Below are 12500 nucleotides of genomic sequence, written 5' to 3'. Positions count from 1 at the left end.
AACTAATACCTCTTGAATTACAACACTCATGCACATCTCCCTTACCCTTATATAGTGGTACAATACATGCACAGACCCAATCTACTGGTACCATTGACAACACAAAACACACATTAAACAATCTCACCAACCATTCAATTACAGTCACACCCCATCTCAGCATATATAAGTAAATGTGTACGATTGCTAATTATACATACACGCTGGTGATTAAGTGAATAATAAGATTGGGTAGCCATAAATTAACAGGAATGTAGATTTTAAAAATAGCATAATTCCGGTTTTTTGCAAATATATATATGAAGGCTGATGATAATACAGGATAAAATTTCGAAAAGAGATGAGTATAACGTAATCCTAAAAATCATTCTTAATATGTTCTATATCTAGCGATAAAAAATGTTGTATTCATGTCGAACGTGAATTGAAGATATTTTTATCTATGTTCTCTCCTATTTTTGTGAAATGGTTTCTTTTATCAAGCCTGAAAACTTTACACCGGAAAGCTTTTGACTAAATCCATGTTTTTTTTTTTTTTTTTTCTTTTTTTTTTTTTTTTTGATGGAGGCCTTTTACATGTGATGCTGTGAGTTCGAAATGAATTTTATGCGCATTATTTCTTATAGGTTAGGGATATATACACTACAACTTTCTTAAAAATTATATCTCCACTTTAAGATGTAAAAGAATGGCAATGGTGAAAATAATCTGATTGTTCATTGTGGAAATGGGCTGTATTGATAACTGGGATGGTTAAGTTATGTTAGGTTAGGCTAAGCTAGGTCAAGTTGTGTTATTTTAAAAAAAAATAAAAGTGAAAGGTAGTTTACAAAGGGAACCTTTTTTTTCTTTTTAATTGGCACATTTAGTTTTATTGAGACTTACATTATAAATATTATTTTCCTAAACATTATAACTATTATTTTTATTTCTAAATAATACTCTTAGTACATTTGACAAAATAGTACACTGAAATTCCTTAAATAAAAAAAGAGGAAATCTAAATGGTAATTAGCTATCTAAAGTACTTTTAATTCGGCGATAGTCGCTTCTTACCTACCTCTGGTACTGGGCGTGTCCTAGTGACGGAGATTAAGAAGGATGAGTTGGGCTTAGCTGTGATCCTCCCGACGGATTGGAGTGCCAGGCACCTCTCGACCTGCAGTTTACGAGCTACAGGAGAAAAGAATAACAACAGAAGCATGTAAGACTAATTATAAAAATTGATTGGGAGTGCGTTTGCATATGGGGATTTTCATATAATGAGGGGCGTGGGCTAATTAAGAAAAATTCACTTACATGGAAATATATCATCATATGGGGATGGCAGTATTAAAAGGGGGGACATATTTACTAAAGGGAATTAGCTTATTATGAAGAGGCGTTAATTATGAAAAATCACCGTCGACAGCGCTACATATACCTATGGGGATTACTGTCTTTTAAGAAAGGGGATAGGAATATTTTGTCTGGATTCTAAGGATTAGAAGTATAGTTAATTTGAAGATTATTTTTATCCTTAGGAGCGGAAAAGTTATGGAAAACCCTCTTTTATTTATATGGGGATTATCGTATTATAAAGACGGAGGCGAGGGTGGTGAACTTTTTGTCTGGATTCCGAGAATTCTAAATTTATGTTCTTAGGATCTATATTATCATGAAAAGTTGGAAAGATTCTCTTGGGATGGGATTATATTTTATGTAATCATCATCATCATCATCATCATCTCCTCCTACGTCTATAGATGCAAATAATCATGAAAAAATACTTAGAAAAAATTTCTATATAGAAGATAAAAGATATAGTAATACGGAAAATTTAGGTATAAGATGTGTTTACAACTAAAAAAAAAAGTAGTTTTAGTACTCAAAAAAGATAAGAAATAAGTAAAAGACATAAAACCGATTTGACAATTTTTTTTTTCGGAATATGTGTAGAGTATCCTAAAATTGAATAAGCGTGCTAGCTCTCTCTAATATAACAGACCCAAATGAGTCTTAGGAATAGGAATGAACTGCATATCAGGAATCATAAGAGAGATGAAAATGAGGTTCAGGAATATGAATAGAACTGCATGTCAGGAATCATATGTGAGAGGTAAGTGAGGTTCAGAAATAGGAATGGGAATGTGTCACGAATCGTAAGAGAGAGGCAAGTCAGTCTTAGGAATAGTAAGGGGACTGCATATCAGGAGTCATAAGAGAGGCAAATGAGTCTTAGGAATAGGAATGGGACTACATGCCAGGAATCATAAGAGAGGGGCAAAATTAACTCATAAGAAAGGGATTGCATCTCAGGAACCTTAAGAGAGAGGAAAAAGGAGTCTTAGGAATAGGAAAGGGACTGCATGTCAAGAACTTTAAGAGAGAAGCAAAATGATTGTCAAGAATAGGAAATGGACTGCAGAATGAGTCTCCGGAACAGGAATTGGACTGCATGTCATGAACCTTAAGAGAGATACAAAATGACTCTTAGAAATAGGAAAGGGACTGCTTGTCAGGAATCTTAAGAGAAAGGCAAAATGAACTCAGGAATAGGAAAGGGACTGCATGTCAAGAACCTTAAGAGAGATGCAAAATGAGTCAAGAATAAGAAAGGGAGTGCATGTCAAGTACCTTAAAAGAGAGGCAAAATGAACTTAGGAATAGGAAAGGGGCTGTATGTCAGGAACCTTAAGAAAGAGGCAAAAGGGGTTTTAGGAATATGAATGGGACTGCATGTCAAGAACCTGAAGAGAGAGGCAAAATACGTCTCAGAAATAGGAAAGGGGCTGTATGTCAGGAACCTTGAGAGAGAGGCAAAATAAGTCTCAGAAATAGGAAAGGGACTGTATGTCAGGAACCTTAAGAGAGAGGCAAAATAAGTCTCAGAAATAGGAAAGGGACTGTATGTCAGGAACCTTAAGAGAGAGGCAAAATGGGTTTTAGGAATAGGAATGGGACTGCATGTCAAGAACCTGAAGAGAGAGGCAAAATAAGTCTCAGAAATAGGAAAGGGATTGCATGTCAAGAACCTTAAAGAAGAGGCAAATTGAGTGTCAGGAATAGGAAAGGGACTGCATATCAGGAACCTTAAGAAAATGGGAAAATGTTTGTCAGGAATAGGAAAGGGACTGCATGTCAAGAGCCTTAAGAAAATGGGAAAATGTTTGTCAGGAATAGGAAAGGGACTGCATGTCAAGAACCCTAAGAAAATGGGAAAATGTTAGTCAGGAATAGGAAAGGGACTGCATGTCAAGAGCCTTGAGAAAATGGGAAAATGTTTGTCAGGAATAGGAAAGGGACTGCATGTCAGAAACCTCAAGAGAGAGGCAAAATGAACTCAAGAACAGGAAAGGGACTGCATGGCAGGAACCCTAAGAGAGAGTCAAAATGAGTGTCAGGAGTAGGAAAGGGACTGCATGTTAGGAACCTTAAGAGAGGCAAAATGATTCTCGGGAATAGGAAAGGGACTGCAAGTCAGGAACCTTAAGAGAGAGGCAAAATGAACTCAAGAATTGGAAAGGGGAAGCAATTCAAGAATCTTAGGAGGCAAAATAAGTGTCAGGAATAGGAAAGGGACTACATGTCAGGAACGTTAAGAGAGAGGCAAAATGAACCCAGGAATATGAAAGGGACTGCATGTCAACAACCATAAGAGAGGCAAAATAATTCTCAGGAAAAGGAAAGGGACTGCATGTCAAGAACCTTAAGAGAGGCAAAATGAGTCTCAGGAATAGGAAAGGGACTGCATGTCGGGAACCTTAAGAGTGAAGTAAAATGAGTCTCAGGAATAGGAAAGGGACTGCATGTCGGGAACCTTAAGAGTGAAGTAAAATGAGTCTCGGGAATAGGAAAGGGACTGCATATCAGGAACCTGAAGATAGAGGCAAAATTAGTTTCAGGAATAGGAAAGGGACTGCATGTCAGGAACCTTAAGAGAGAGGCAAAATGAGTCTCAGGAATAGGAAAGGGACTGCATGTCAAGAACTTAAGGAAGAGGGAAAATGTTTGTCAGGAATAGAAAAGGGACTGCATGTCAAAACCTTAAGAAAGAGGCAAAAGTAACTTAGGAATAGGAAAGTGACTGCATGATAGGACCCCTAAGAGAGAAGCAAAATGAGTATCAGGAATAGGAAAGGAACTGCATGTCAGGAAACTTAAGAGAGAGGCAAAATGAGTGTCAGGAATAGGAAAGGGGCTGCATGTCATGAACCTTAAGAGAGATACAAAATTACTCTTAGGAATAGGAAAGGGACTGCATGTCAGGAACGTTAAGAGAGAGGCAAAATGAGTGTCAGGAATAGGAAAGGGACTGCATGTCAGGAAAATCGAGAGAGAGGCAAAATGAACCCAGGAATAGGAGAGAGATTGCATGTCAGGAATGTTAAGAGAGAAGCAAAATGAACTCAGGAATAGGAGAGAGGTTGCATGTCAAGAATGTTAAGAGAAAGGCAAAATTAACTCAGGAATAGGAAAGGGACTGCATGGCAAGAACATTACGAAAAAGGGAAAATGTTTGTCAGGAATAGGAAAGAGACTGCATGTCAGAAACCTTAAGAGGGAGGCAAAATGAACTCAAGAATAGGAGAGGGAGTGAATGTCAAGAACGTGTAGAGAGGCAAAATGAACTCAGGAATGGGAAAGGGACTGAATGTCAGGAACCCTAAGAGAGAGGCAAAATGAGTATCAGGAAAAGGAAGGCACTGCATGTCAAGAACCATAAGAGAGGTATAATAATTCTCTGGAATAGGAAAAGGAATGCATGTCAAGAACCTTAAGAGAGAGGCAAAATGAACTTAGGAATAAGAAAGGGCTGCATGTCAGGAACATTAAGAGAGGCAAAATGAGTCACAGGAATCGGATAGGGACTGCATGTCAGGAATCTTTAGAGAGAGGCAAAATGAACTCAGGAATAGGAAAGCGACTACCTGGCAGGGACCTAAAGAGATTGGCAAATTGAGTGTCAGGAATAGGAAAGGGACTGCATGTTAAGAACCTTAAGAGAGAGACAAAATAAACTCAGGAATGGGAAAGGGACTACATGTCAGGGACCTTAAGAGAGAGGCAAACTGAGTGTCAGGAATAGCAAAGGGACTGCATTTCAAGAACTTTAAGAGAGGCAAAATGAGTGTCAGGAATAGGAAAGGAGCTGCATGTCAGGAATCTTAAGAGAGAAGCAAAATGAACTTAGAAATAGGAAAGGGGCTGCATGTCAAGAATGTTAAGAGAGAGACAATTTGAACTCAGGAATAGGAAAGGGATTTTATGTCAGAAACCTCAAGAGAGAGGCCAAATGAACTCAGGAATGGGAAAGGACTGCACGTCAAGAAACCTTAAGAGAGAGGCAAATGAAATCAAGAATAGTAAAGGGACTGCATGTCAAAAACCTTAAAAGAGAGGCAAAATGAGTGTCAGGAATAGGAAAGGGACTGCATGTCAGGAACGTTAAGAGAGAGGCCAAGTGAACTCGGGAATAGGAAAGGGACTGCATGTCAGTAACCTTAAGCGAAAGGCAAAATGAACTCGGGAATTGGAAAGGGACTGCATGTCAGGAACCGTAAGCGAAAGTCAAAATGAACTCAGGAATAGGAAAGGGACTGCATGTCAGGAACCGTAAGCGAAAGTCAAAATGAACTTAGGAATAGGAAAGGAGTTGCATGTCAGGAATCTTTAGAGAGAGGCAAAATGAACTCAGGAATAGGAAAGCGACTACCTGGCAGGGACCTAAAGAGATAGGCAAATTGAGTGTCAGGAATAGGAAAGGGACTGCATGTTAAGAACCTTAAGAGAGAGACAAAATGAACTCAGGAATGGGAAAGGGACTACATGTCAGGGACCTTAAGAGAGAGGCAAACTGAGTGTCAGGAATAGCAAAGGGACTGCATTTCAAGAACCTTAAGAGAGGCAAAATGAGTGTCAGGAATAGGAAAGGAGCTGCATGTCAGGAATCTTAAGAGAGAAGCAAAATGAACTCAGAAATAGGAAAGGGGCTGCATGTCAAGAATGTTAAGAGAGAGACAATTTGAACTCAGGAATAGGAAAGGAATTTTATGTCAGAAACCTCAAGAGAGAGGCCAAATGAACTCAGGAATGGGAAAGGACTGCACGTCAAGAAACCTTAAGAGAGAGGCAAATGAAATCAAGAATAGTAAAGGGACTGCATGTCAGAAACCTTAAAAGAGAGGCAAAATGAGTGTCAGGAATAGGAAAGGGACTGCATGTTAGGAACGTTAAGAGAGAGGCCAAATGAACTCGGGAATAGGAAAGGGACTGCATGTCAGTAACCTTAAGCGAAAGGCAAAATGAACTCGGGAATGGGAAAGGGACTGAATGTCAGGAACCGTAAGCGAAAGTCAAAATGAACTCAGGAATAGGAAAGGGACTGCATGTCAGGAACCTTAGGCTAAAGGCAAAATGAACTCGGGAATAGGAAAGGGACTGCATGTCAGGAACCTTAAGCTAAAGGCAAAAGGATCTCGGGAATAGGAAAGGGACTGCTTGTCAGGAACCTTAAGCTAAAGGCAAAATGAACTCGGGAATAGGAAATGGACTGCATGTCAGGAACCGTAAGCGAAAGGCAAAATGAACTCGGGAATAGGAAAGGGACTGCATGTCAGGAACCTTAAGCTAAAGGCAAAAGGATCTCGGGAATAGGAAAGGGACTGCTTGTCAGGAACCTTAAGCTAAAGGCAAAATGAACTCGGGAATAGGAAAGGGACTGCATGTCAGGAACCGTAAGCGAAAGGCAAAATTAACTCGGGAATAGGAAAGGGACTGCATGTCAGGAACCTTAAGCTAAAGGCAAAATAATCTCGGGAATAGGAAAGGGACTGCATATGAGGAACCTTAAGCTAAAGGCAAAATGAACTCGGGAATAGGAAAGGGACTGCATGTCAGGAACCGTAAGCGAAAGGCAAAATGAACTCGGGAATAGGAAAGGGACTGCATGTCAGGAACCTTAAGCTAAAGGCAAAATGAACTCGGGAATAGGAAAGGGACTGCATGTCAGGAACCATAAGCGAAAGGAAAAATGAACTCAAGAATAGGAAAGGAACTGCATGTCAGGAACCTTAAGCTAAAGGCAAAATGAACTCGGGAATAGGAAAGGGACTGCATGTCAGGAACCTTAAGCTAAAGGCAAAAGGATCTCGGAAATAGGAAAAGGACTGCATGTTAGGAACCTTAAGCTAAAGGCAAAATGAACTCGGGAATAGGAAAGGGACTGCATGTCAAGAACCGTAAGTGAAAGGCAAAATGAACTCGGGAATAGGAAAGGGACTGCATGTCAGGAACCTTAAGCTAAAGGCAAAATGATCTCGGAAATAGGAAAGGGACTGCATGTCAGGAACCTTAAGCTAAAGGCAAAATGAACTCGGGAATAGGAAAGGGACTGCATGTCAGGAACCGTAAGCGAAAGGCAAAATGAACTCGGGAATAGGAAAGGGACTGCATGTCAGGAACCTTAAGCTAAAGGCAAAATGAACTCGGGAATAGGAAAGGGACTGCATATCAGGAACCTTAAGCTAAAGGCAAAATGAACTCGGGAATAGGAAAGGGACTGCATGTCAGGAACCGTAAGCGAAAGGCAAAATGAACTCGGGAATAGGAAAGGGACTGCATGTCAGGAACCTAAAGCTAAAGGCAAAATGAACTCGGGAATAGGAAAGGGACTGCATGTCAGGAACCATAAGCGAAAGGAGAAATGAACTCAAGAATAGGAAAGGAACTGCATGTCAGGAACCTTAAGCTAAAGGCAAAATGAACTCGGGAATAGGAAAGGGACTGCATGTCAGGAACCTTAAGCTAAAGGCAAAATGAACTCGGGAATAGAAAAGGGACTGCATGTCAGGAGCCTTAAGTTAAAGGCAAAATGAACTCAGGAATAGGAAAGGGACTGCATGTCAGGAACTGTAAGCGAAATGAACTCGGGAATAGGAAAGGGACTGCATGTCAGGAACCGTAAGCGAAAGGCAAAATTAACTCAGGAATAGGAAAGGGACTGCATGTCAGGAACCTTAAGCTAAAGGCAAAATGAAATCGGGAATAGGAAAGGGACTGCATGTCAGGAACCTTAGGCTAAAGGCAAAATGAAATCGGGAATAGGAAAGGGACTGCATGTCAGGAACTGTAAGCGAAAGACAAAATGAACTCAGGAATAGGAAAGGGACTGCATGTCAGGAACCTTAAAAGAGAGGCAAACTGAGTGTCAGGAATAGCAAAGGGACTGCATTTCAAGAACCTTAAGAGAGACAAAATGAGTGTCAGGAATAGGAAAGGAGCTGCATGTCAGGAATCTTAAGAGAGAAGCAAAATGAACTCAGGAATGGGAAAGGGACTACATGTCAGGGACCTTAAGAGAGAGGCAAACTGAGTGTCAGGAATAGCAAAGGGACTGCATTTCAAGAACCTTAAGAGAGGCAAAATGAGTGTCAGGAATAGGAAAGGAGCTGCATGTCAGGAATCTTAAGAGAGAAGCAAAATGAACTTAGAAATAGGAAAGGGGCTGCATGTCAAGAATGTTAAGAGAAAGACAATTTGAACTCAGGATTAGGAAAGGGATTTTATGTCAGAAACCTCAAGAGAGAGGCCAAATGAACTCAGGAATGGGAAAGGACTGCACGTCAAGAAACCTTAAGAGAGAGGCAAATGAAATCAAGAATAGTAAAGGGACTGCATGTCAAAAACCTTAAAAGAGAGGCAAAATGAGTGTCAGGAATAGGAAAGGGACTGCATGTCAGGAACGTTAAGAGAGAGGCCAAATGAACTCGGGAATAGGAAAGGGACTGCATGTCAGTAACCTTAAGCGAAAGGCAAAATGAACTCGGGAATGGGAAAGGGACTGCATGTCAGGAACCGTAAGCGAAAGTCAAAATGAACTCAGGAATAGGAAAGGGACTGCATGTCAGGAATCGTAAGCGAAAGTCAAAATGAACTTAGGAATAGGAAAGGAGCTGCATGTCAGGAATCTTTAGAGAGAGGCAAAATGAACTCAGGAATAGGAAAGCGACTACCTGGCAGGGATCTAAAGAGATAGGCAAATTGAGTGTCAGGAATAGGAAAGGGACTGCATGTTAAGAACCTTAAGAGAGAGACAAAATGAACTCAGGAATGGGAAAGGGACTACATGTCAGGGACCTTAAGAGAGAGGCAAACTGAGTGTCAGGAATAGCAAAGGGACTGCATTTCAAGAACCTTAAGAGAGGCAAAATGAGTGTCAGGAATAGGAAAGGAGCTGCATGTCAGGAATCTTAAGAGAGAAGCAAAATGAACTCAGAAATAGGAAAGGGGCTGCATGTCAAGAATGTTAAGAGAGAGACAATTTGAACTCAGGAATAGGAAAGGAATTTTATGTCAGAAACCTCAAGAGAGAGGCCAAATGAACTCAGGAATGGGAAAGGACTACACGTCAAGAAACCTTAAGAGAGAGGCAAATGAAATCAAGAATAGTAAAGGGACTGCATGTCAGAAACCTTAAAAGAGAGGCAAAATGAGTGTCAGGAATAGGAAAGGGACTGCATGTCAGGAACGTTAAGAGAGAGGCCAAATGAACTCGGGAATAGGAAAGGGACTGCATGTCAGTAACCTTAAGCGAAAGGCAAAATGAACTCGGGAATGGGAAAGGGACTGCATGTCAGGAACCGTAAACGAAAGTCAAAATGAACTCAGGAATAGGAAAGGGACTGCATGTCAGGAACCTTAGGCTAAAGGCAAAATGAACTCGGGAATAGGAAAGGGACTGCATGTCAGGAACCTTAAGCTAAAGGCAAAAGGATCTCGGGAATAGGAAAGGGACTGCTTGTCAGGAACCTTAAGCGAAAGGCAAAATGAACTCGGGAATAGGAAAGGGACTGCATGTCAGGAACCTTAATCTAAAGGCAAAAGGATCTCGGGAATAGGAAAGGGACTGCTTGTCAGGAACCTTAAGCTAAAGGCAAAATGAACTCGGGAATAGGAAAGGGACTGCATGTCAGGAACCTTAAGCTAAAGGCAAAATAATCTCGGGAATAGGAAAGGGACTGCATATCAGGAACCTTAAGCTAAAGGCAAAATGAACTCGGGAATAGGAAAGGGACTGCATGTCAGGAACCGTAAGCGAAAGGCAAAATGAACTCGGGAATAGGAAAGGGACTGCATGTCAGGAACCTTAAGCTAAAGGCAAAATGAACTCGGGAATAGGAAAGGGACTGCATGTCAGGAACCATAAGCGAAAGGAAAAATGAACTCAAGAATAGGAAAGGGACTGCATGTCAGGAACCTTAAGCTAAAGGCAAAATGAACTCGGGAATAGGAAAGGGACTGCATGTCAGGAACCTTAAGCTAAAGGCAAAAGGATCTCGGAAATAGGAAAAGGACTGCATGTCAGGAACCTTAAGCTAAAGGCAAAATGAACTCGGGAATAGGAAAGGGACTGCATGTCAAGAACCGTAAGTGAAAGGCAAAATGAACTCGGGAATAGGAAAGGGACTGCATGTCAGGAACCTTAAGCTAAAGGCAAAATGATCTCGGGAATAGGAAAGGGACTGCATATCAGGAACCTTAAGCTAAAGGCAAAATGAACTCGGGAATAGGAAAGGGACTGCATGTCAGGAACCGTAAGCGAAAGGCAAAATGAACTCGGGAATAGGAAAGGGACTGCATGTCAGGAACCATAAGCGAAAGGAAAAATGAACTCAAGAATAGGAAAGGAACTGCATGTCAGGAACCTTAAGCTAAAGGCAAAATGAACTCGGGAATAGGAAAGGGACTGCATGTCAGGAACCATAAGCGAAAGGAAAAATGAACTCAAGAATAGGAAAGGAACTGCATGTCAGGAACCTTAAGCTAAAGGCAAAATGAACTCGGGAATAGGAAAGGGACTGCATGTCAGGAACCTTAAGCTAAAGGCAAAATGAACTCGGGAATAGAAAAGGGACTGCATGTCAGGAGCCTTAAGTTAAAGGCAAAATGAACTCAGGAATAGGAAAGGGACTGCATGTCAGGAACTGTAAGCGAAATGAACTCGGGAATAGGAAAGGGACTGCATGTCAGGAACCGTAAGCGAAAGGCAAAATTAACTCAGGAATAGGAAAGGGACTGCATGTCAGGAACCTTAAGCTAAAGGCAAAATGAAATCGGGAATAGGAAAGGGACTGCATGTCAGGAACCTTAGGCTAAAGGCAAAATGAAATCGGGAATAGGAAAGGGACTGCATGTCAGGAACTGTAAGCGAAAGACAAAATGAACTCAGGAATAGGAAAGGGACTGCATGTCAGGAACCTTAAGCTAAAGGCAAAATGAACTCGGTAATAGGAAAGGGACTGCATGTCAGGAACCTTAGGCTAAAGGCAAAATGAACTCGGGAATAGGAAAGGGACTGCATGTCAGGAACCTTAGGCTAAAGGCAAAATGAACTCGGGAATAGGAAAGGGACTGCATGTCAGGAACCTTAGGCTAAAGGCAAAATGAACTCGGGAATAGGAAAGGGACTGCATGTCAGGAACCTTAGGCTAAAGGCAAAATGAACTCGGGAATAGGAAAGGGACTGCATGTCAGGAACCGTAAGCTAAAGGCAAAATGAACTCGGGAATAGGAAAGGGACTGCATGTCAGGAAACTTAAGCTAAAGGTAAAATGAACTAAGGAATAGGAAAGGGACTGCATGTCAGGAACCTTAGGTGAAAGGCAAACAAGTCGGGAACTTGCACCGAATGTTTTATGTTGAACAGTTTAACACAAGTTTCTCTTCCTAGTTTATATATGGCGGATCTATTTAAACCTTACCGATCTTGATATATTTTATATTTTTTATTGATTACCTCTTATATATATTTTTTTTAATTCCCTTATTTCCTTTTCTCACTGGGCTATTTTCCATGCTGGAGCCCTTAAGCTTGCGATATTGTAGCATTGTTCTTAGTGGGGGCCTCTTGGTAATGTCCTTGCTTGGTGATTCCCAGACTGAGATTCGAGTTTCCATCAAAGTCGTTAGTTCCTTTGGTCGCTGCAACCTCGCCATCCTCGTGAGCTTATGATGGGAGTTTTGGCGAAGGCTATAGGTCTGCCTGCTGAGTCGTCAGCGGCCTTTGCAAGGCATTCCCTGGTCGTAGCTTGGGTTGATTAGGGGCTTGGGCGCCGATTACATGTATATATGGTCAATCTCTAGGGCATTGTCCTGCTTTCTAGACCGTGTCACTGTCCCCTGCCTCCACCATTCATGAGCGGCCTTTAAACCTTTAAACTAGGGATTCAGTTCAGTTAGTAATAATGATAAGAATAGGACTGCATGTCAGGCACGATAAGAATTTGATTAAGACGTCATAAACAAGATAAGCCACGGTCGTGTCTTATTGTGTACGTCTTCCGGAATTATTCTGAATCTCTTTAAGACATCGTGTCGGTTGGCGACTTGAAATTGCATTAGTGTCATTGTTTGGGTCCTGGAGTTGTACAGGTGCACATACAATTTTTCTTCGTTTACCTCATATCTATCAAATGCGCAGATATTTTCATTATTGTGAAGCCATTGCATAATTTTTCATG

General features: G+C 41.1%; 1 protein-coding gene across 1 annotated transcript in view; it reads right to left on the bottom strand.

Annotated features, from left to right (window-relative positions):
* LOC137630606 (uncharacterized) overlaps positions 1-12500 on the bottom strand; it is a 181347-nt gene that overhangs the window by 6896 nt on the left and 161951 nt on the right. The window contains exon 4 of the mRNA XM_068362198.1: positions 1061-1173. Coding sequence (XP_068218299.1) covers positions 1061-1173 — 113 coding nt within the window. The remainder of the gene's footprint in view (positions 1-1060; positions 1174-12500) is intronic.

The sequence above is a fragment of the Palaemon carinicauda genome, chromosome 38 (genome assembly GCF_036898095.1).
Source record: "Palaemon carinicauda isolate YSFRI2023 chromosome 38, ASM3689809v2, whole genome shotgun sequence".
Lineage (NCBI taxonomy): Eukaryota > Metazoa > Arthropoda > Malacostraca > Decapoda > Palaemonidae > Palaemon > Palaemon carinicauda.
Note: the sequence above shows the minus strand (reverse complement) of the source record. Positions and strands in the feature narration are given on the sequence as shown.